Below are 24,542 nucleotides of genomic sequence, written 5' to 3'. Positions count from 1 at the left end.
GTGAAAACCTTTGAATTCTTTTGAAAGTATTAATACTATATTCTAGAAGACGGTTTTGGGAGTATAATATCTTCTAATTTTAGGGAATTGGATATTAAATACAACAGCAACCATTTATATAAAATCAACTAACTGTAGGTTTCACTGGCTAGTTTTGTAGTAAATTTTATCTTTTAACTGACATTGATTACATCTGGGTGAAAATGGGATAGGACTGATTTTATATTTGACTCATTTTTATTTTTTAAAAGATGATGATTAATGAATCTTGGAAATGAAAACTTGATTTCCCCCACCCCTTCCCAGTTTGCCTAATGCCTCTTGCCTAATACTGGATTTGTCATTTTTTTAGATGTGGAAGTTATATACTATGACTGGATTTCTCTTTGTTTACATGGCGCCCTTATGGACTAGCAGGGTCTGTGCTTTAAGTATCTCTTAACGGCCCAAAATTTAACCCAATATATGCATTCATGTATTAACAAGTGCTTTTTCGGTATTTTACATAGGAAGCACTATTCTGTTATGCATGCATTGCCACTAACACAATAGATATAAAGAACTCCTAACTTTAAGTCACTTCCTAGATTAAGGCAATAACTGACTTTGAGGATGGAAAGTGAATTCCAGTAAGTTTATAATAGGCTTTTTTATTATTCTGATGCTAAATTAGAAATTGACATACACAGAGTTTATATTTTTGTAAATACCATAATTTTAGATTGAGCATGACTTTCGTCTTTCACTGACGTGTAAATAGCGGTGTTAATGTATATCCAGAATAGGTGAACCCAGATAGTTTTATGATGTAGTCAAACACTTAAATTTAATCTTAGATAGAGGTTGTCCTATGTTCTAAAGATTAACTTAAAAAATAATGAGCTCAGTGGCTATGAAGATGAGCTGGAAAGGTTTTATTATATCGATTACCCAAACTCAGTCTTCTGCCTCTGTTGTCCTTATCTGCATCTTCCTACTAAGAAATGACTTTGCTTCTCTTAGAAAAGCCTAACCCTTTCCTGTGAGCCTGAGAAATAATTAACAGTTAGAATTTAAAAAGCTTTCTTGAAGTAAGAGCTTCACGCACACAAAGATAGTGTACCAAGTAAGTACAAACTTCTTAAAAAATTGAAAATAAGATTTACTTTCCACCCATAATATTATTAATCATATTTTAATTATCTTAGCATCTAGATGTAGTAATAAAAGTATTCACTTCTATCTGGAAGAGCAGTTGGTATTAATAAATATGAATCATATACTCTTCAGAACTTTAAAAATGTGTTTTATTTTTCAGCAAAGATGTCAAGGAAGTTAAGCTTGCCTACTGACCTAAAGCCTGACTTAGGTAAGTAAAATAAATAAATGAATAAAATCCATAGTAGTTAAACTCCCTTCAAGGGGAAGACCAGGAAATCAGAAGATTTAAAATTACGATAGACTAGATTTTTATCGGAAATCAAGTTTAAAAGGAGTAAGAAGTTTAAGGATTAATAGCCTCTAGAATGTCATCTGTAAATTATAAAAGATTGTAATTTCAAGCAAACCAAAATAATATATTTTCTCAGTTCTCATACTTTATTCTAAACAAAATTTAGTATAAGATTGAAATTTGTGCAATTTCAGATTAAGTTCTATTAAAAGTTATTATGTCCCATTTAACTATCTGAAAACTTACTTGAACTTTATAAACTTACAACATTTTCACAGTAAATTAGTTTTCTGTATTACATTGAATTTCTCGTATCAAGAATCATTATTAATTTTGGTGATAATAAATTGGGAAGTATTCCTTTTTCTATAGCACTTTCTTTACAACTAATGCACTAGGTAAACAGAATGAATTCACTCACACATTCCTTTTGCTTTATACTAGCTCAAAAACAGCTCCCTGATATCACAGAATAGGGACAAATGACATTCCAATAAAAATAAAAATAAACTTGCCACATTTCTTTTTAAATAACTCACCTTTTTTTTTAATTTCAGAAATTGCAATTATTTTTAATAAAAAGTAGACTGGCTGAAGATGATTTCACCCATCTTTGTCATAGAAATAACTAGATTTCCTCCCTTGCATTTGCTCACACCCATTATCTTTTCACTATTTATTCCTTAGATTCCTTGACTGTCTTTTTAAGTAATACAAACTTAGATATTGGCCCATTTCACCATTCTGATTTTAGCATTTCCACGTCATAGTCTTATCTCAGTTGTACTGATAGAGAGCATGTGATTATTAGTGAGAAGGCATAATATCTTCCGTTGTCAGAGTACAAGGTTCCATTCCTGAACATAAGGAAAAACAGTTTAGTAGAATCCTGTACTAACACTGATGTTAAGGGAACCAGAATTAATTCTAGAGTGTAGGATAACATGTTTTGAGAAGGGAATAGTTCCCTTCACTATACAAATGACAGATGTAATTTGAAACCAAGTGTATCTGAGAGGCAGAGTTTTCATCAGACTAAGAGGCCCGTAATTTCATTAACACTAAATACTGTGAGTTAAAATGTTTTTGTCTCTTCTAGTATCTTAAAAATATGAGACGACATATGTAGAAGTACTTTTAAAATTCATAAAAAGAGCATAATTATTTTTAAAAAGAATATTCACACTTATAAATTATGTAAGTAATGTAATCAGCAGGTATACTCCATACTTATTTGTAGATCATCTTTATGAAGTTCATGTTTTAGCTTACATGCCCATGTATTTCACTGCCCTAAGCCAATAACTGATTGCTACATACCTTGGAACAGTCTCTGTGCTGCCTAAGTAATTTCCCTTCGTGTCATTGTGCTGCTAAACTATTTTTAGAGATTCTTAGCTGGTAATTGTTTTATATTGGCTGGGGAGTCAATGGGGAACAACAACTCTATTGATAGGCTCAAACTGTCAGATGTTCCCAAAGCAGCTGAAGCTGTTGGGACTATTCCTGCAGCTCTGGAACCTTCTGTGACTAGAATTCACTTTGGCTTATAAGGAAATTGTGCAACATTGCACTTGTACTATATCTTCACCATCCTATATTCTATGGCCCAGTCTCAGGAACCATGGGTGATATTGTTAGACCTCTGATGTTACTTTTCAAGTGTCAACCACCAGAGGGGGGGAAAAAAATTAGACTTTTATACCTTGATGTGAATTAGTTTTATGTCCTAGAATTTACCCTGACCAAACTCATCTCTTGGCATTATGTTTTGACGGAGGGGATAAAATATTACATAAAGCTCTATGTGGGAAGGAGAGGGGAATATACATGGGTAGAATGTTCTAAGCATCCAGAGTAACATGAAAGCAATGATTTTGTGACATGCTTATAACACCTACAGTTGGATGGCATTAATGACAAATGTTATCTGAGTTTAGATCTTCCAGAAACACCCCATGTTCAAATATATTTTGTTCAGTATTTAAAGACTGAACTTTAATTCTCAATAATAATCCAAACCCTCCCTTTGTATATTGGTGGTATGACTAATCCCTTGTTTATATGGAGTTGCCTAAGAAAGTTTTGGACTTGGACATGACTCAAGTCCTGACTCGTACTAATTAGCTTTGTCATCCTGGGAAAGTTATTTAACCTAAATGTCTGTTTTATTATTTGTTATATTGTAGTCATAAAACTTTTCACAGTTGTTAAGTGGATTCAATAGAAAGATAAATGTAAAGTGTTAATGAGAGTATGTATCATATGGTAGGCCTTGCTTAGCGATAGCTATTTTCATTTCTGCTCTTAATAAAATTTCTATTCCGTCTGTTTAGCTTGCCCAATTTCTAAGATTCAAGCCACAAAGATCGACAACATGTGATTTAACAATAGTATAAATTATAATTCATGAACTGCTAAAAATTCTAACTGGTTTTCAAACAGTTCTGGGCATATAGAATTTTGTAAGTTCAGGGATGCCTGGGGGGCTCAGTAGGTTAAGCATCCAACTCTTGATTTTGGCTCAGGTCAAGATCTTGCACTTCGTGAATTGGAGCCCAGTATTGACTCTGAACTGACCATGTGTGGCCTGCTTGGGATTCTCTCTCTCTCTCTCTCTCTCTCTCTCTCTCTCTCTCTCTCTCTCTCCTCTGTCTGCTCCTCCCCCACTCTTTCTTGTGCCCGTGCACTCTTCTCTCTCTCAAAATAAATAACCTTGAAAAAAAGGATTTTGTAAGTTAAATATTGATTCTGATTCAGTTCATTTTCAGAGTTTCTTTGGTGATCTAATTTTTATAGAGAAGTCATAATACAAATGCAGTTGTAGCTTATGAATTTAATATAAATTATTCCATTAAATTAAAACACTGTTTATTTGTCTTGTAATTAACATTTGAAGTATAGATGTGTTGTGAATCACCTATTGTAATTTTAACAGTAGATAACAGTAAGAAATTTTACACAGATTAATTGATAATGAAATTTATATTATCAAATTTTCTTATTAAATGTATATTTATATTAGATTTTCTTATATTATCAAATTTTTATGGATTTCTGTCTTTACACTAGGTCACAACTGAAAATATATGTCCAATCACCTTGCATGTGTATGTTTCGTTAAATATTTTATTTATTGATTGATTTTTATTTAAATTTTAGTTAACACACAGTGCAATATTGATTTCATGAGTAGAATTCAGATTCATCACTTAAATTCAACACCCAGTGCTCATCACAAGTGCCTTCTTTAATATCTATCAGCCATCTACTAAATTTAAATTTTCTACTATTTGGGGCACCTGGCTGGCTCAGTTGGTAGAGCATGTGACTCTTCATCTCAGAGTTATAAGTCTGGGCCCCACATTGGATGTAGCAGTCACTTAAAATTTAAATAAAATAATTAAATTTCTATTATTTTACTAAAATAACTTTGAAAACTTCAGAGTTAACATTTGGAATCAATTTATATATTTAACATTACCACACTCATCCAGTAATGAGCTTTTGCTTATGGAAAGTTGTTACATTTACAGGAAGTAGTTCTTTTTTACTGTGTCAAACAGGGTATACAGGTAAAAGAGACATGTTTAGGAACTATAGTTAGAGATTGCCCATCCTGTTGCCATAACTAGTAGCTTTATTATTTTCAGAGGCCAGTGATAATCAAAATTCTGTTGTATACAATTACCATTTGGGGAAATATTGTCAATGTATGAATCTAAATTTGATTACAAACGCATTTAGAGGAGGTACAGTTAGGATTCATTTATACGTTTTTTATTTAATAAAATACATTTTAAAAGACTTGAATGTGTTTTCATTTTTCATGACATATGAAGTCATTTCTTTCATGATAGCACTGACACTATGTGATTGGAGGAAATATTTATTAGATATGAACAGTAGAAAGTACTAGAAGTTTTAATATCCCAAAGTTGTTGCACCAGCACATACCATTTTAGATACTTTCACCTACAGATCTGTCTTCAGCAAGTATTTGTTGGATATTAGTATATGCCAGACACTATGCTAAATCCTACAGGGCATCAAAATGACACAGCACCTGTACTCAAGAAACTCAGAGTCACTTGAGAGTGAGGCCTAAGACAAGCCCAAAAGAACTACAGAACAAATGTACTCTTAGTGCCATGGAAGAGAAAAAGCTATCGAGATTCAAAAAAGAGAAAAACCATATACAATTTTCGGGGTCAAGATAAACTTCATGAAGATGACAGTACCTGAGATAGCAAATAAGCACGATCTTGATAGGTAGAGAAAAGAGTGAGACACAGGAACCAGTCAGAAAGAAATCACAAGCAAAAGTCTAAAGTAGGTGAGTGCAAGGTAGGTCTGGAGAACAACAAATGACTCATTTTGTTCTCTCAAGGTTCTGAAAGCAGGGTAGCATTGGAAGATAGGGCCACCAAGGAGAGTTGGAAATATTTTGTGGAGAGTCTTAAAAACCTGAGTAAAATATTTAGCATGCTCAAATAAAGAGGAGCCACCGAAGAGTTTTTAAATAGAAGTGATAGAATTATGACTGTACCTTGTAAAACTCAATTGAGTTATGTTAGAGCAGTGACAGAGTGAGGGTGGGGAGACTACTTGGGAATTGTGCGGTAGTCTATGAATGGTAATGAAAGCCTGAATGAAGGGTGAATGAAGCCTGATGGAAGTCGATTGGTAATGGAAAGAAGGGAACAACACTGGGGTAAAATAACTTAGGACTTGGCATCCCACCAGATGTATGTAGGTAAAGTGAAAGGGAGTAACCAAAATGAAACGCATCTTAAACGTTGCTCCCTAGAACAGGATTTATAATTTCTATTATAAATAGTTGAAAGTAACCATGCTTTTCTAGTTGTGCCAAACCATGACACTGTATCACCAAAGGAAGAAACAGCATCAAGAGAAAAGATGGTGCTGGTAAGGGCCAAGATTCGAAAAACAACCAGGATACCAACAAAGCACAGCACCAAAACCCGTACAGATCACACATCCACAAATTCACTGGACTGCACCCAGCTCGCTTCTAAGAAGTGTGAATTTATCTGTTTGTATTTTATATTTCAGCAAAGGAAAATAATTATTAGCATAGAAGTGAATTGTTTTTCTTTTTAATTAAAAGAGACTAATTAAATAATTAAATATTAAATTAATTAAAACATGCGATAGGTTTTGTCTTTTTGCAGATTAACTCTTTGGCCAAATTTATACCAAATAAAAAAATAGGATACTTTATAACTTGGACAATCTCACAACATTTTAAATCATTTCAGATATAAAAGATAATTCCTTCAGCCGATCACGGAGTTCTAGCGTAACCAGCATTGATAAAGAATCCCGAGAAGCCATCTCTGCTCTTCATTTCTGTGAAACTTTTACTCGAAAGGCAGATTCATCTCCTTCCCCATGTTTATGGGTTGGTACTACTCTGGGAACAGTGCTTGTCATTGCACTGAACCTTCCACCCGGAGGAGAGCAAAGACTTCTTCAGCCAGTCATTGTGTCTCCAAGTGGTATGTATGCTTTCACGCTGTACTTACGTTAAAGATCGGACTTTTAGTAGAAGCCCTTGTTCTTCGTTTTGGGATTGATCTAAGAATTCTAAGTGGAGAAATTTAGTCTTGTGTTTTTAGCGACAGAATACATGGAATAAAGTTCCAGAAAATCATGTATTTATACAGCCGTTCTGGTCTTGCTGCTTTTTTTTTTTCCCCTTAAGTCTAGAATCATGTCTATAATGATTACTATGTAAGAAAATGAAAAAAAAAAACAAAAAAAAAACTGTTCTTCTAATGCATTGTAGGATACCTTAAAATACTGTGTTCTGTAAGCAAAAGGATGGTACCGTAGTTAGGAGAAAAAGCAAAAAGCATTTTCTAAAACATCATACAGTTGGCTATTTTTAATCTCTAAATGTGAACTCTTTTTTTTTTTTTTTTTTTTTTTTTTTCAACGTTTATTTATTTTTGGGACAGAGAGAGACAGAGCATGAACGGGGGAGGGGCAGAGAGAGAGGGAGACACAGAATCGGAAACAGGCTCCAGGCTCTGAGCCATCAGCCCAGAGCCCGACGCGGGGCTCGAACTCACGGACCGCGAGATCGTGACCTGGCTGAAGTCGGACGCTTAACCGACTGCGCCACCCAGGCGCCCCTAAATGTGAACTCTTAAAATAGGTTATTTTTCTCCTTTGAACTATTAGGAAAAGCTGACTTAATAGCAAATTTTAAGAAGAAAATATTTATGATCTTCATATGTTGAAAATGAGATTGAATTTCATCAAATGTATGTGGAATCTGAAAGACCTGGAAATAACTGAGAAACCTGGTTTTCATTACTAATTTATGCTGATTTAGATAGAAAAAAACATGATTGAGCTCATTAGTGTATCCCCTTGTTTATACAGTGGACTTTAACATTACTTGAAATTTAAAACATAATTTTGATTTTAATGATAATTTGTAAAATACCAAAGAAATAGTTTGATTTACTCATTCAACTCAACAAATATTTGAGTATATTCTATATGCTTCACTGTTAGAAAAGGTTCCATAATGATAATCTTCTTACTAATCTTGTTTCTTATTAGTAAACAACAAATATCTGTATAGGAAGAAAACCTGGAAAGAGAAACCACTTAAAGAATTTTAAGTACTCTAGTAGTCATATTAAAAACGTTTAAAAAATGAAATTAATTTTCATAACACTTTATTTAGCCTAATGTATCCAAAATGCTATCATTTCAACATGTAATCAGTATTTTTAAGTTGTTAAGGTATCTTACTTTTAACTTTTTTTGTACTAAGTCTTCAGAACCGGCACGTGTGTGTTTGATTCTCAGAGTGTGCCACCGTGTGGACAGGCCGCATTTCAAGGACTTTGTAGCCACGGTGTCTGCCATAGTAACGCAGCTCTAGGTGTCACCTATCTGCTCTCACACTTGTTGGTAGTACACTTGCCAGATAGGAGAGAAGACATAGCTCCAGACATACCGTGTGTCTGTTCGGAGCATGTAGTTCTGATATCATTTTCCAGATTCAGCTACATGCTTGAAGAGTGAATCCCTTGGGGAAGCCGGTGTACAATTCCAGTCTAATGTCCATTCTGTGTGTTTTTGAGTGTCTCCTGTGTGTCAGAGTTGGAGTAAGTACATTTGCTGTGGCGATTCAAGTAGTTGTTACTTACGTATTTTAGGTACTATATTGAGGTTGAAAGGAGCGATCCTGAGAATGGCATTCCTGGATACCACAGGCTGCTTAGTACCACCTGCATATGAATCCTGGAGAGAACACAATGTTCCTGAAGAAAAAGATGAAAAGGAGAAATCAAAGAAACGACGACCTGTCTCCGTATCCCCCTCCTCTTCTCAGGAAATTTGTGAAAACCAGTACGCAGTGATATGTTCTGAAAAGCAAGCAAAAGTCATCTCACTGCCATCTCAGAACTGCGCTTACAAGCAAAACATTACAGAGACCTCGTTTGTGCTTCGTGGAGACATCGTAGCATTGAATAACAGTATCTGCCTTGCCTGTTTCTGCGCCAACGGACATATTATGACTTTTAGGTGAGTTACACATTTTCCTAAAACACAAATAGAGCATATACACCCTTAAAACATAACATTACAGAGTTATATTCCGTTGAAATGAAACGCTTTTGTTTACGGTCTTATACACTGAGAATTTATTGTTATTCACTTAATTGTGAACAACTTTATGAGGAATACAAATCAATTTTATCTCCCTCTCAAGTATACTAAATCATCAGGTTTGCAGGATCCTGCCATTTTTGTCTTCTGTAATACTCTGTTCAAGTCGAAAACCTAGTCTGTTATTTTTTTGAATACCAGTTAGTGAACGTACAGTGTTCTGTTAGTTTCAGGTGTGCACCCTGGTAGTTCAACACTTCCATACGTTACCTGATACTCCTCATGACTAGTGTACTTCCTCATCACCGTCACCTATTTCACCCTTCCCCTGACCCCACTCCCATCTGGTAACCATCAGTTTGTTCTCTGTAATTAAGAGTCTGTTTCTTGATTGGTCTCTCTCATTCTTATTTTTTCCTATTGCTTGTTTGTTTTGTTTCTTAAATTCCACACGAGAGTGAAATCATATGGTATTTGTCTTTCTCTGACTTATTTCACTTAGCATTGTACTCTCTAGTTCTGTCCATGTCCTTGCAAATGACAAGTCTTGATTCTTTTTTATGGCTGAATAATATTTGTGTGTGTGTGTGTGTGTGTGTGTGTGTGTGTGTAGAATATATGGAAGAAGATGTGGATCTTCTTTATTCCATTCATCAGTCAATAGACACTTGGGCCGCCTCCATATCTTGCTGCTGTAAATAATGCTACTGTAAACATAGGGGTGCATGTATCCCTTTGAATTGGTGTTCTCCTATTCTTTGGGTAAATACCCAGTTGTGCAGTTGCTGGATCATAAGGTAGTTCTAGTTTAACCTTTTGAGGACCCTCCATACTGTTTTCCAAAACCTACCTTGTTTCTTATTAATGACTTTTCAATATTTTTCTCAAGTTTGCCTAGTTTAAGACCTCTACTGGATGTGTATTACTTGCCCCTCACCAACATGCGGATAGCCAGAACATTCTGCTTCACCAACAATGGACAAGCATTATATCTTGTTTCACCTACAGAGATCCAGAGACTGACTTACAGTCAAGAGACCTGTGAAAATCTTCAGGTAAATAACAAAAATATTGCTATAATCTCTTCAGAGGTGAAATACTCTGTAAGGTCCCTTATTTTTGTTCATCTCTTACACTCTCAGGAGTGTACAAATGAACCTGCATAGGAAAATTCAAAGCCTGACTTTCAGACCATATGCTTTGAGACTTGTTATAAAGTATCTTCATCAGACTCTTGTTACAAGAGGGACTTCTCTCATTGATCCGTATTTTTTCTCTCCAGTGATGGCAAAGAAATATGAAATGTTATATACATTTTATACACACTCTCCACGTATAATAAATATCTATTATACACACAGGAAAATCTTTTTGAAGGAAGTAGGTTAATGTGAAAATAATTATGTCTGTTTAATGGCTAATCGTGTCATCCCTTCTTATATACTCTATTCACGAGGATATATATACGTAAAAGAAAAAATAAGGTTTTATAGTTTTTCTCTGAATATTTTGGTTGATCTGACATTGTTTAAATACAAAACAGTTTCTTGTTTTAATATTCAAGTGCCTTATGTGCTTGCATATACAGTTGACCCTTGAACAAGGGTGTGTTTGAACCACACAGGTCCACTTAACTACACAGATTTTTTCGATAAATACAGTATAGTAGTGCAAATGTATTTTCTTTGCCTCATGGTTTTAACATTTTCTTTCCTCTAGCTTACTTCAGTGTAAGGATATAGTATGTAATATAATACGTAAAATATGTGCTAACCCACTGTTGATGTTGTCAGTAAAGCTTCTGGTCCACAGTACACTATTAGCAAAGTTTTGGGGGATTCAAAAGTTATACGTGGATTTTTGATTGTACGTGGCAGTTGGCAGTTGATCCTTCACACTGTTCAGGGGTCAACTGTATATTAGAAATGACCAGTCTAGAGGCGCCTGGGGGGCTTAGGTGGTTAAGTGTCCAACTTGTGATTTCAGCTCAGGTCATGACGTCGTTCATGAGACCGAGCCCCACATCTGGCTCTGCACTGACAGCACAGAGCCTTTTTTGGGATTCTCTCTCTCCCTCTCTGTCTGTCCCTCCCCTATTTGTGCACGCTCATGGGTGCACTCTCTCAAAATAAACATTTTTAAAAATGATCCATCTAGTTTCACATTTTAAAATAAAAATGCTATTGAAATACTGAGCTAAAATATTATTTGATATTTAGAGGAAACCCTTATATAAGGGAACTTTTTAAGGGAACTTTATAATGTAAAATTTTACAATTAATTAGCCCTGTTTTATTTATTTTTAAGTTTAAATTTGTGGCTTTTTTCGAATATGAGCTTTAGAGTCAAGACTGAATTTAAGTCCCATTCTTGATAATAATTACACAATTATATGACCTTGGACAGGTTACTTACTGCCTCTAAGCCTCATCATCTTTAAAAATAGGATTACAGGGGTGCCTGGATGGCTCAGTTGGTGAAGCGTGTGACTTCGGCTCAGGTCATGATCTCGCGGTTTGTGAGTTCAAGCCCCATGTTGGGCTCTGTGCCGACAGCTCAGAGCCTGAAGCCTGCTTCGGATTCTGTGTCTCCCTCTCTCTCTGCCCCTCCCCTAGGGGCTCATGCTGTGTCTCTCTCTGTCTCAAAAATAAATAAAACATCAAAAAAAGTTTTTAATAGGATTACAAAGAATATGGGGTGAATTAAAGAAGACAGTGCACATAAAGGGCTTAGCATCGTGCTTGATAAAGAGTTGGTGCTGTCAGATGTTAGTATTTTTCAGTAAGCTAGACTGTCCTGGAAATGTCCTTCTAATGATATTATAAACCTTGAGAGTGAAATAGAATGACATATATGACATTTTAGATATAAATTTCCATTTACATTTGGGTGGAGTTGTTTTTACAAAGATTCCTTGGTTTCTGAACTAAACTTTTGCTTTTTCTGGGAAAGGTAAAATTTTTCTTTAGTTTTATTTCACTAGTAAAATTGTTACAGTATTAAGTACAATATTAATTCAATGAACAATTGAATATATTCCTAATTCATTTTCATCTGAAGTGTGGCCTTAATTCAACTATTCAAAATTTTAAACTTCATCACTTTTTGGGAATCAAATCTATTCTTTGGTCAGTGTTTTATTTCAGTAAAAATCAGTAACAGCTGCAGTAAACTTTACCCATTTACTTTTTAATGAAATGGTCATTTAGTAGTACACTCAATTTATTTTAATAACTATCTGCTGTCTGCCTTCATGATATAAATGAAAAAAAATGGGGGCGCCTGGGTGGCGCAGTCGGTTAGGCGTCCAACTTCAGCCAGGTCACGATCTCGCGGTCCAAGAGTTTGAGCCCCGCGTCGGGCTCTGGGCTGATGGCTCAGAGCCTGGAGCCTGTTTCCGATTCTGTGTCTCCCTCTCTCTCTGCCCCTCCCCCGTTCATGCTCTGTCTCTCTCTGTCCCAAAAATAAATTAAAAAAAAAAAAAAAAAAGTTGAAAAAAAGAAAAAAAATGAACTCTAAGCAGTTTGTGATAGAATGTTCTCTTTGGACATTATTGACATTTTATTTACTTCTGTGTTTTCAGTGCTTAAAAATAATGCTTTGGTAAAAGTCTGATTTAAATACCATGAACTTTATAAACACTAATCCTTGGTTTCCAGAATGCCCTAATACATTGTGCATTCATTTTGCTTTAACCAAAAAAATAAAGAAGATGCCTACAAACATTAATGGAGTTTCCAGCCCACAGGGAATAATAGGGACCAGAGTAATAACCCTCCTGCCTAAAGCCACTCAAAAAGAGCAGACATAAACACGAAACAACAGTTTTCACAATCCTGGGCATTAAGCAGTGAAGGAAAGTAATCCCCGAGAAACAAGAAACAAAGAAGTACCCCAGCTTTAATGCCTTGATAGAGGTTTCAGAGCATGGCATAGAGGGAAGGTACTGAGGCGGAGTCTGAACAACTTCCCATGTAGAGGAGACAGAACCAAGAGTCTGGGAAGACCAAGTAAGGTAAGAGTTCTTAGAAGACAGTACCAGAGAGGAGAGAGCTGTATAGAGAGAGAACCCTGGTCCACTGAGAGTACTCAGTAGAGTATTATCGAGCACATGCACGTGGATAAACTCTCCGGCCTGGGAAAGAACCATCTGAAAGGAGGGGAGAATTAGAGGGAATTGTGCCTGGTCCCAGGGCCAGAAACAAGTGCCCGTTCTCAACAGCCAAGCTATAAAAGTTTATAATTCATGAATGTGTTAGTTTCCCGGAGCTGCTATAACAAATCACCACAAACTTGGTGGCCAAAAACAACATAAATTTATTCTCTCACACTTTGGGAAGTCAGAAATCTGAAATAATTTTCACTAAGCCAACATCAAGGTGTAGAGAGGGTCATTTTTCTTTTGAGTGTCGGACTCTTTTTTATTTTTTTAATTTTGTTTAATGTTTATTTTATTTTTTGAGAGAGAGAGACATAGTGTGCTAGCAGGTGAGGGGCAGAGAGAGAGACACACACACAGAATTTGAAACAGGCTCCAGGTTCTGAGTTGTCAGGACAGAGCCCAACATGGGGCTTGAGCTCACAAACCGAGAGATCTTGACCTGAGCCGAAGTCAGACACTTAACCTACTCAGCCACCGCGGTGCCCCTAGGATTAGAACCTGATATTTTAGATGGCCATTATATTCAGACTACTTCAGTGAGCAATTAGGTAGAGTCCTCAGGACGGTCCAGGCTCATTATTTAAAGAATAATTAGCCTTAAAATAATCACTGCTTGAGACCTGCCTAACAAATCATAAAAGGAAAACCCAAAAGGATCAAAATGTTTCCTAGTATCCCAGAATGAAGCTGAAGATGACTTAGAGAAATGAAAGATATCTAGTACTTAACAAGATAAAAATCAAAAGGTCTGGCATCCAGTCAAATCAATAAGAAAATATCCATAATGAGAAGAATCGATCTTTAAAAGAAACCAAACCAGAACTGACACAAACATTAGAATTAGTACAGAAGGGCATCAAACCACTTATAATATTTCACATATTCAAAAAGTTAAGTGGAAACATGGAAGGTACAGAAGACCAAAATCAATCTTCTAGAGATGAAAACTGTAGTTTTTGAGATGAAAAATATACTGGTTGGGATTAACAACAGGTTAGACAATGCAGAAGAAAAGATTAAGTAACTTGAAAACATAGCAGTAGAAAAAACAACTGAGTGTTTAATTTTTTTTTTTTTTTACATTTATTTATTTTTGAGAGACAGAGTAAGCGCGCGAGCAGGAGAGGGGAAGAGAGAGAAGGAGACACAGAATCCGAAGCAACCTCCAGGCTTTGAGCAAGCGGTCAGCACAGAGCCCGATGCCGGGCTCAAACCCACAAACCATGAGATCATGACCTGAGCCGAAGTCACACACTTAATCGATTGAGCCACCCAGGTGCCCCAAAGCAACTGAGTGTTTAAACTTGACAAATTTGTAGCACTAAACCACTTATATTAAAACAAAACAAAACAAAACAAAACAAAAACATCAAATCAGTGACCTCAGTTTCTACTATAAGAAACTGGAAAGGAAAAGCAACTTAAACCCAAAGTAAGCACAAGAAAGAAAATAATAAATATCCAAGTGGAAAATAGTAAACAGAAATAGAAACAAGGAAACAGTAGAAAAACATCAATAAAACTAAAACTTGATCTCTGAAACCAATAAAATTGATCTCAGGCCAGTTGATTATTAAGAGAGAAGTTACAAATTACCAGTGTCAAGAATGAGAGAAGTGGCATTACTATATTCTACAAATATTAAAATGGGTAATAAATATTATGAACAACTTTATGCCAATTAACTCAAAAACTTAGATGAAACGGACAAATTCCTGGAGAGACACAAATTACCAAAGATCACTAAAAAAAAAAAATATATATATATATATATATATATATATATATATATATATATATATATAACCTGAAGAATATCTATTGGAATAATTGAGAAGAAAATTGCAGGCCCAGATGGCTTCACTAGTGATTTCTGTCAACATTTTTAGGAGGAAAAAATACCAGTTCTACACAAAACTCAAAACTCAAAGTGGAAAAATCCTTCCATACTCATTCTAGAAGCTACAATTAACATGATATGAAAAATAGATATACATTACAAGAAAATTCTATATAGACCAGTATACTTCACAAATACAGGTTTAAAAATTCTAAACAAAATTTTAACAAATTAAATCCAACAGTATTTCGAAGGATAATTCTGGTCATAATTCATCATGACCAAGTGGGATTTGTCCCAGGAATGTAAAATTGTCTTTAACATTTGTAAATCAATCAGTGTAATTTCATCATATTAGTAAGCTAGCAGCAATTGACAAAATCCAACATCCATGTCTTAATTAAAAGAAGAAAAACCTCAGCAAAGAAGGAATAAAAGGGAGCTTAAAGGACGTCTAGGGAAAATCTACAGCTAACATTATATTTAGTGATGAGATACTGAATTATTTTTTCTTAAAATCAGGAGCTAGAAAAGGATGCTCACTCTCAAAACTTCTATTCATTGTTGTATTTAAGGTTCTAGCCAGTGCATTCAAGCCAGAAAAAGAAAGAAAAGGCATCTCAGTTGGAAAGGAAAAGTAAGCCTGCTGTTACTCATAGATGACATGATCATCTATCTAGGAAATCTATCCAAAAGCCTACTAGAAATAATGAGTGAGTTTGACAGGGATGCAGGGTATGAGATCAATATGCAAAAAAAAAAAAAAAAAAAAAAAATTCTATACTAGCAATGGGCATTGGGAAATTGACATTTAAAAAGCACCATCTATAATAGCAACAAAAAATATGAACTACACTGGGATAAATCTGACAAAAAATATCAAAGACCTGTACATTGAAGATCACAAAACACTGAAAGAAATTTTTAATGACATGAATAAATTGAAATATGTACTTTGTTCATAGGTCAGAAAATTCAATATTGTTAAAATACCAGTTTTCCCAAAATTGATCTATATTGAGGCAATCTCAAACAAAATACCAGTAGGATTTTTTTTATAAGAATTGATAAGTTTATTCTAAAATTCTTATAGAGATTCATGGGACCTAGAATAGGCAAAACAACTCTGAAAAAGAATAAAGTTGAAGGACTTACACCACCTGGTTTTAGGAGTTATAATGCTACGGTGATAAAAAGAACATGATACTGACATCAAATTAGATAAGTGGATCAATGTAACAGAATATAGAGTTCAGAAATAAACCCTCATATATATGGACAATTGATTTTTGATGAAGGCAATACACCTGAGAAAGGAGTGCCTTTCCAACAAATTATGCTGGAAAAATTGGAAATTAAAATAAAAAAAAAGGACTTGAATTCATGCCTCACAATATATACAGCATTTGATTCAAAATGAATCATAGACTTACATGTAAATCCTAAAACTATACAACTTTTAGAAGGAATATAAGAGAAGATTTTTGTTAACTTGGGTTAGGCAAAGATTTCTTAGCTACAACACCAGACTCACTGCCCATAAAAGAACAAATTGACAACTTCAACAAAATGTAAAACTTCTGCTCTTCAATGACATTTAAGAAATAAAAAGATAAGCCACAAGCTGGAAGAAAGCCTTGACAAAACATATATCCATAAGGGACTTAAATCCAGAATATGTAAAAGATTCTGTAAAAGTCCTCAGAAAGTAGATAAAACAACCCAATAAAAACATGGGCAAAGTATTTGAACAGATGCTTCACCATGAAAAGATGTTCAATATTCTTAGGCCTTACAGAACTGCAAATTATAACCACAATGAGACACCATTAAACACTTACTAAAAAGGCTGTAAAAAGAATACCATGCCACGTTCTCACAAGGATGTAAAAGGTCTACACTGCTTCAGTACACCCACTTTGGAAGACAGCTTAGAAGTTTCTTAAAAAGTTAAACATTCATAAACCAAAGACCCAGCCATTCTACTCTTAGTTTTTTAACTCAAGAGAAAAGGAAATTATATTCATAGCTATTTTATTTGTACTAGCCAAAAAACCAGAAACTACCCAAGTGTCCATCAACAGATGAATGAAAAATCTAATTATAGTATATCCATAGAGTAGAATACAACTCCACAATAAAAAAAAGTGAACTGTTGATAACACTATTATGAATGAATCTAACAATAGTTAATTTACTGTTACTAGATGTAGAAAGATATCATAGGAAATACAAACCTAATTTAGATTTCACCAGCATCACTAGAAATTAAAATTAATCATTCTAAATAGTAAATTTAATCATAGGTAAATCCTTCTTTTAATAATTGTTTTTAAGTTCATTTATTTATTTTGAGAGAGACAGAACATGAGCAGGGGAGGAGCAGAGAGAGAGAGAAACAGAATCTCAAGCAGGCTCTGCAGGGTCAGCATGGAGACTGACAAGGGGCCTTGAACTCACAAAACTGAGATCATGACCTGACCTAAGCCAAAATCAAGAGTCAGAAGTTCAACCGACTGAACCACCCAGCTTCCCCAGTAAAATCCTTATTTAAGCACAAGCAAAAAATCTACAGACACTATTTAATAGTTTTGTAATATATACTTTTTTAATATCAGTGTTTCTCCCCAAATCTTAATACTGAGACTGCAGACTCTAAGAAACCCCTATTAACCTTCCTTTAAAGATAATCTATTCATATTGTTGATCTCTTGATAAGTAATTTCTGTATTTTATAATTTGTTTCATCTTTAATTGTGTGAAAGGAGTTTTTTCTCTAATTTTAGTGTTTATATCATTGAGTGTCTACTCTTGGCCCTTTATATGTTGTTCATTATCTTTAATCTTGATAACATTCCTGAGGGTAAGTGTTATTATCTTTTCTTTTTAAAGTTGAGGAAACCAGTTCTTTGAGAGATTGATTTGCATAAGATTCCTCTGTGAGTAAAAGGCAGAGATGAGAATCAAACCCAAGTCTATGTGGTTCCAAAGTTTATACTGGTTCCAAACAGTCATTTCTCCACTATAAGTGACTCTTCATTTATAGCTATAATCTTTTTTTTATATTTCTTACTTTATATTTATCAGATTGTAAGCTTATTAAGCACCAAATAAATTCAGAATTCTAAACCATAATTTTAAAATAAACTTTAAAATGCATATCTTTATACTGTCACTCATTATATGTCATATTACTCTTGATTTAGCGTAAAAGACACTCAAATGGTAGCTGTTTGCCATTTTTTGTTGTATCAATTTAATAAATATAGTTTAAATGGGAATCTGTATAGCACAGTATAAAAATGATTGGAAACCACCTTTGTTATATCATCTAATATAAATTTGAATTAAATAATCATTATCAGTTTCTATGGTGAGTTTTAACAAGTTTGTTTTATTGACTAAAGGAAATTTTACATTCCAGTTCTACTCCACTTCGTAGAAATTTGGAGGAAAGAAAACTAAAATGTATAGGTTTCAATCCACTTCAACATTGTAGGTGAAACTGTGTTATATAGTGTTAACAATTCTCTCTTCCGTTTATAATCTGGTTGGAGAGACAATATTAATATGAATATGTTTAAAAGTAAAGTCTTCGGACATTCATCGTTAACTTTCTTAGCCCAGCCCTAAGGAAATAAAAAAATACATACTTCATTTTCAACTACAATAATGTAAAATCAGATACAGCAGCACTCCTACCTGGAACCAATAATGTACTTGTCTTTTTTATCATAGCTACTTCTCATCAGTGGGCAGAAGTGCAGCCTCCAAAGTTCACTATAGTTTTATTTTGCTTCTAAAGCTTCCCGGAACTGCCTTATAATGTCGCTGCTTTCCTTCTTTTATAGAACTTCCTCTTCCCTCTCTATTTATCTACAAAATCATTAATATGTCAGCAACCTTTCTTATCTCCTGAGGTAGTTTTACCATTTCTGTCCTCTGAAGAGTAGTGACAGTAATTTCAGACAAGGCAGAAAGAAGCCTTTCAATCTCCCTACCAGAATTCTGGAGTTCCAGGTGTATGTTAGCATAATTCTTTTCCTGGGCTATATTTATGAAAACAGAAGTTGATGTGTCTTTCTAAGTTATTAATTTTCTGACTCAGCTGAAAGTGATAATTCCAAAATCATGTATCATCATTACACTAAACTTCTCATCTTACTAGTAGCTTTTCTTCTTTCTAATGTAGGAAGACCTAATTATTAATCCAGTTATCAATTCTTGATATTAAGAATTAAGGGATAGTGTTGTCATAAAGATTGGAATCCTCTTACAGTTTAAGCAGGAATATCACTTTGCTTGAAGTGTGATGAAAATAATCTAGACAGAGTAGCAAACAGCAAGTTCATTTTAGTCAATTTAGTCTTAACTGTTTGATTAAGTCAGTATGTACTAGATCTGATCGCTTGAAATATGCTCATTAATTGTTTCTGAATCTCAACAGGTAATGTTATAAGCTTAAATTGAAGAATTTGCAGTGATGGTTTTGTGAATTATAGTTTAGTCTCCCTGTAACTTTACCAATTACAATTTGTTTTGATTTTAAAGGAGATGTTGGGCGAACTCTTCACTCCTGTAGAAACACCTGAAGCACCAAACAGGGGATTCTTTAAAGGCTTATTCGGAGGTGGTGCACAATCTCTTGATAGAGAAGAACTGTGTAAGTTGACTGATTTAATTTGGATATTATATCTGTAAAACTGAAGCATTCAAGCCATGTAGGCTTTTCTTACATGCATAAATTATGTTCACCTTTTTCTCTTTGTCACAACAATTAATATATCCATGTTTTTAGCAAAAGGACATTTTTTTTTTGGTCATTCTAACCAGTATCAGGGGAATATATTGCTCAGGGAACCAAGATCAGAATAGGTTTGGGTGGTTAAAAATGAGTATTCACAACTTAATGAATAATTTAGAAAGTATTTTCTTTATTTTCATTAAATATGATCTTTTATTATTTCAATTCTATTATTAACTTTATTTGGTGACCTTAACTTTGAAAAAGTGTTTTACCTAAACATTTATCTTAGGAAACCTCTAGTACTATTCTCATTGCAGTAAGAAGTTACTTAAAATAGCAAAATCTCGTTCATTTACTACCTTCCACATAATTGGCACAGAGTAGAAATTGGTCCTTGAATGAGCTAATGAATCCTTGAATGTTTGACCTTTCTTTCAAATAGCTGTTATCTATCCTTATTTTTTTTTCCTTTTATTCTCTTTCTGTTTTGCAAAGATACGTTAGAACTTTCCTTTTGTGTTTGCTTGACTAATTAGAAAAACTATAAGATTAAATATCATTAAGTTGCAGTGCAGTGCAATTTAACTTTCAGGACTTCTCCAGATGATTGATCAATCATCTTGGTGCTGGGAATCAGTCAGTTTTAGTTCATTGTGAAAAATGAAGACTGTTCTTCAAGCTATGGGCAGCTGATAATTTGGAATAACAGTCTCACCAAGGATAATTGATAGAGTAACACAAAATTTTAAAAATGTATTTTTTTTAATTCTTTAAAATATCAAAGAGCTAATGGTATAGTAAAGAACACTATTCATAGGGAAGGATGGGAACCCAGAGTGCTGAGCCTAAAAAACTGAAGCCAATCTTCCTCTGGAGTGCTTTGCTAATCTGAAGCAGGAGGCTGAGATACTAAACTGTGTTCATATGAGCTAGGCAGGCTCCTAGAACAGGCAAGGATGGGTTCTTTTTTTTTTTTTTCCCCTTTTTTTTTACAGTTTTTACTTTCAATTTTTTTTAATTCAAATTTTAGTTAGTATATAGTGCAATATTGGTTTCAGAAGTAGAATTCAGTGGGCGCCTGGGTGGCTCAGTCAGTAGAGAGTCTGATTCTTGATTTCAGCTCAAGTCATGCTCTCACAGTTTCGTGGGTTCAAGCCCCACATCGAGTTCTGCACTGGCAGCACAGAGCCTGCTTGAGTTTCTCCCTCACTCTCTCCCCTCCCCTGCTCACAGTCTCTCTGTCTCCCTCAAAATAAATAAATTTTTAAAAAATAAAAAATAAAAGAATTCAGTGATTCATCACTTACATACAACACCCTCTGCTCATCACAACAAGTGTCTTCCTTAATACCCATCACCCATCTAGCCCATCTCCCACCCATGTCCCTCCATCAACTCTCAGTTTGTTTTCTGTCCTTAAGAGTCCCTTGTGGTTTTTTTTCCCTTTCTTCTCTTCCCCTCTTTCCCGTATGTTCAGCTGTTTTGTTTCACATCAGTAAAAATTATATATTTGTCTTTCTCTGAAAGATTTATTTCACTTAGTATAATACATTCTAGTTCCATCCAAATCATTGCAAATGGCAAGATTTCATTCTTTTTGATGACTGGGTAATATAACATTATATATATATACATACATATGTGTATATATATATATATATATATATATATATATACACATATGTATATATATGTATGTATACACACATATATATGTATGTATACACACACACACACACACACCATGTCTTCTTTATCCATTCATCAGTCAATGGACATTTGGGCTGTCTCCATAGTTTGGCTATTGTTGATAATGCTGCTGTATAAACATTGGGGTTCATGTGCCCCTTCAAATCTGTATTTTTGTATCCTTTGGGTAAATACATAATAGTGCAATGGCTAGATTGTAGAGTAGTTCTATTTTTAGTTTTTTTGAGGAACCTCCACACTGTTATCCAGAGTGGTTGCACCAGTTTGTATTCCCACCAGCAGTGCAAGAGGATGAGGATGTGGAGAAAGGGGGATCAACACCTGTTGCTTCTTGTGTGATTCATTTTAGTCATTCTGACAGATGTGAGGTGGTATCTCATCATGGTTTTGGTTTCTATTTCTCTGATTATGAGTGATATTGAGCATCTTTTCATGTGTCTGTTAGCCATCTGGATGTCTTTGGAAAAGTGTCTATTCATGTCTTCTGCCCATGTCTTAACTGGGTTACTTGTTTTTTGGTTGTTGATTTTGATAAGTTCTTTATAGATTTTGGGTACTAATACTTCATAGATACGTTGTTTGCAAACATTTCCTGTTCTGTAGGCTGCCTTTTAGTTTTGTTGATTGTTTCTTCACTGTGCAGAAGCTTTTTATCTTGATGAAGTCCTCATAGTTCATGTTTGCTTTCATTTCCCTTGCCTTCAGCGACATGTCTAGTAAAAAGTGCTACGGCCTAGGTGAAAGAGATTGCTGCCTGTGTTACTCTCTAGATTTTGATTGTTTCCTGGCTTACATTTAGGTCTTTCATCCATTTTAAATTTATTTTTGTGTATGTAAGAGAAAGTGATCTAGTTTCATTCTTCTGCATGTTGCTGTCCAGTGTTCTCAGCACCATTTGTTGAAGAGACTATCTTTTTTCCATTGGATATTCTTTCCTGCTTTGTCAAAGATGAGTTGATTATATAGTTGTGGGTCCATTTGTGGGTTTTCTTTTCTGTTGCATTGATCTATGTGTCTGTTTTTGTGCTAGTACCATATTGTCTTCATGACTACAGCTTAGTAACATAGCTTGAAATCTGGAATTGTGATGCCTCCAGTTTTGTTTTTCTTGTTGAGGATTGCTTTGGTTATTTGGGGTCTTTTGTGGTTCCATACAAATTGTAGGATTGTTTGATCTAGCTCTGCAATAAATGCTGGTAGTATTTTGATAGGGATTGCTTTAAATGTGTAGATTGATTTGAGTAGTATAGACATTTTAACAGTGTTCTTCCAATCCATGAGCATGGAATGCTTTTTCATTTCTTTGTGTTCTTTTCAGTTTCTTTCATAAGTCTTCTATAGTTTTCAGAGTACAGATCTTTTACCTCTTTAGTTAGGTTTATTCCTAGGTATCTTGCTGTTTTGTGCAATTGTAAATGGAATTGATTCCTTTATTTCTTTTTCTGTTGTTTCATTATTGGTGTATAGAAATACAACAGATTACTGCACATTGATTTTACATCCTGCAACTTTGCTGAATTCGTGTACTAGTTCTAGCAATTTTTTGGTGGAGTCTTTTGGGATTTCTACATAGAGTGTCATGTCATCTGTAAGTAGTGAAAGTTTAACTTCTTCCTTGCCAGTTTTTATGCCCTTTATTTCTTTTTATTGTCTGATTACTGAGACTAAGACTTTCAATACTATGTTAAATAAATAGTAATGGTGAGACTGGGCATCCTTGTCTTGTTCCTGTCTATAGGGGAAAGGCTCTTAGTTTTTCCCCATTGAGGATGATATTAGCTATGGGTATTTCATATATGGCATTTGTGATGTTGAGGTATGTTCCATCACTTCCTACTTTGTTGAGAGTTTTTATCAAGAATTGATGCTGTATTTTGTCAAACACTTTCTGCATCTAGTGGCAGGATTATATGGCTCTTATCCTTTCTTTTATTAATGTGGTATATCAAATTGATTTGTGAATATTGAACCAACCCTGCAGCCCAGGAGTAAATCCCTTTTGATCACAATGAATTAGTCTTTTAATGTACTGTTGAATTTGATTTGCTAATACCTTGTTGAGAATCTTTGCATCCAGTTTAATCAGGGATATTGGCCTGTAATTTTCCTTTTTAATGGAATCTGGTTTTGGAATCAAAATAATTCTGGCTTCATAGAATGAGTTTGGAAGCTTTCCTTCCATTTCTGTTTTTTGGAACAGTTTAAGAAGAATAGGTATTAACTCTTCTTTAAATGTCTGGTAGAATTCCCTTGGGAAGACCACCTGGCTCAGGATTCTTGTTTGTTGGGAGATTTTTGATTACTGATTCAATTTCTTTGCTGGTTATGGGTCTGTTCAAATTTTCTATTTCTTCCTGTTTCAGTTTTGGTTATTTGTGAGTTTCCAAATTCCAAAAAAAAGGGAATTTGTCCATTTTTTCCCAAATTGCACAGTTTGTTGGAATATGATTTTTCATAGTATTCCCTTATTATAATTGTTTATATTTCTGTGGTGTTGGTTGTGATCTCTTTTCATCCATGATTTTATCTACTTGGGTCCTTTCTCTTTTCTTTTTGATAAGTCTGGCTAGGGGTTATCAATTTTGTTTATTCTTTCAAAGAACCAACTCTTAAATTTCTTTGATCTGTTTTACTGGTTTTGTTTCTGTCATTTATTTCTGCTGTAATTTTTTTTATTTCCCTTCTGCTGGCTTTCGGCTTCATTTGCTGTTTCTTTTCTGTCTCCTCTAGGTGTAAGGTTAGATTGTGTATTTGGGACCTTTCTTGCTTCTTGAGATAGGCCTGAATTGCAGTATAGTTTTCTCTTAGGACTGCCTTTGCTTCATCCCAGAGGATTTGAACTGTCGTGTTTTCATTTTCATTTTCATTTGCTTCCATGTATATTTTTATTTCTTCTTTAATTTCCTGGTTAACCCAATCATTCATTCTTTAGTAGGATGTTCTTTAACCTCTATGTATGGGAAGACATTCCAAATTTTTTTTTGTGGTTGATTTC

The 24,542-nt window shown here is 34.5% G+C and overlaps 1 protein-coding gene across 4 annotated transcripts in view; it reads left to right on the top strand.

Moving 5' to 3' along the window:
* STXBP5 (syntaxin binding protein 5) overlaps positions 1 to 24,542 on the top strand; it is a 173,227-nt gene that overhangs the window by 131,368 nt on the left and 17,317 nt on the right. For all 4 annotated transcript variants that reach the window (XM_047101606.1, XM_047101605.1, XM_047101608.1 and 1 more), the window contains 5 exons: positions 1,298 to 1,348; positions 6,715 to 6,954; positions 8,635 to 9,004; positions 9,978 to 10,143; positions 19,642 to 19,753. In XM_047101606.1, the coding sequence (XP_046957562.1) occupies positions 1,298 to 1,348; positions 6,715 to 6,954; positions 8,635 to 9,004; positions 9,978 to 10,143; positions 19,642 to 19,753 (939 nt within the window). The remainder of the gene's footprint in view (positions 1 to 1,297; positions 1,349 to 6,714; positions 6,955 to 8,634; positions 9,005 to 9,977; positions 10,144 to 19,641; positions 19,754 to 24,542) is intronic.

This window comes from Lynx rufus, unplaced genomic scaffold (genome assembly GCF_022079265.1).
Source record: "Lynx rufus isolate CCGP_SWC_20201006 ecotype Redwood Valley unplaced genomic scaffold, mLynRuf1.p SCAF_6, whole genome shotgun sequence".
Taxonomy (NCBI): domain Eukaryota; kingdom Metazoa; phylum Chordata; class Mammalia; order Carnivora; family Felidae; genus Lynx; species Lynx rufus.
The sequence above is the reverse complement of the archived record's forward strand: the minus strand, read 5'-3'. Positions and strand labels throughout refer to the sequence as shown.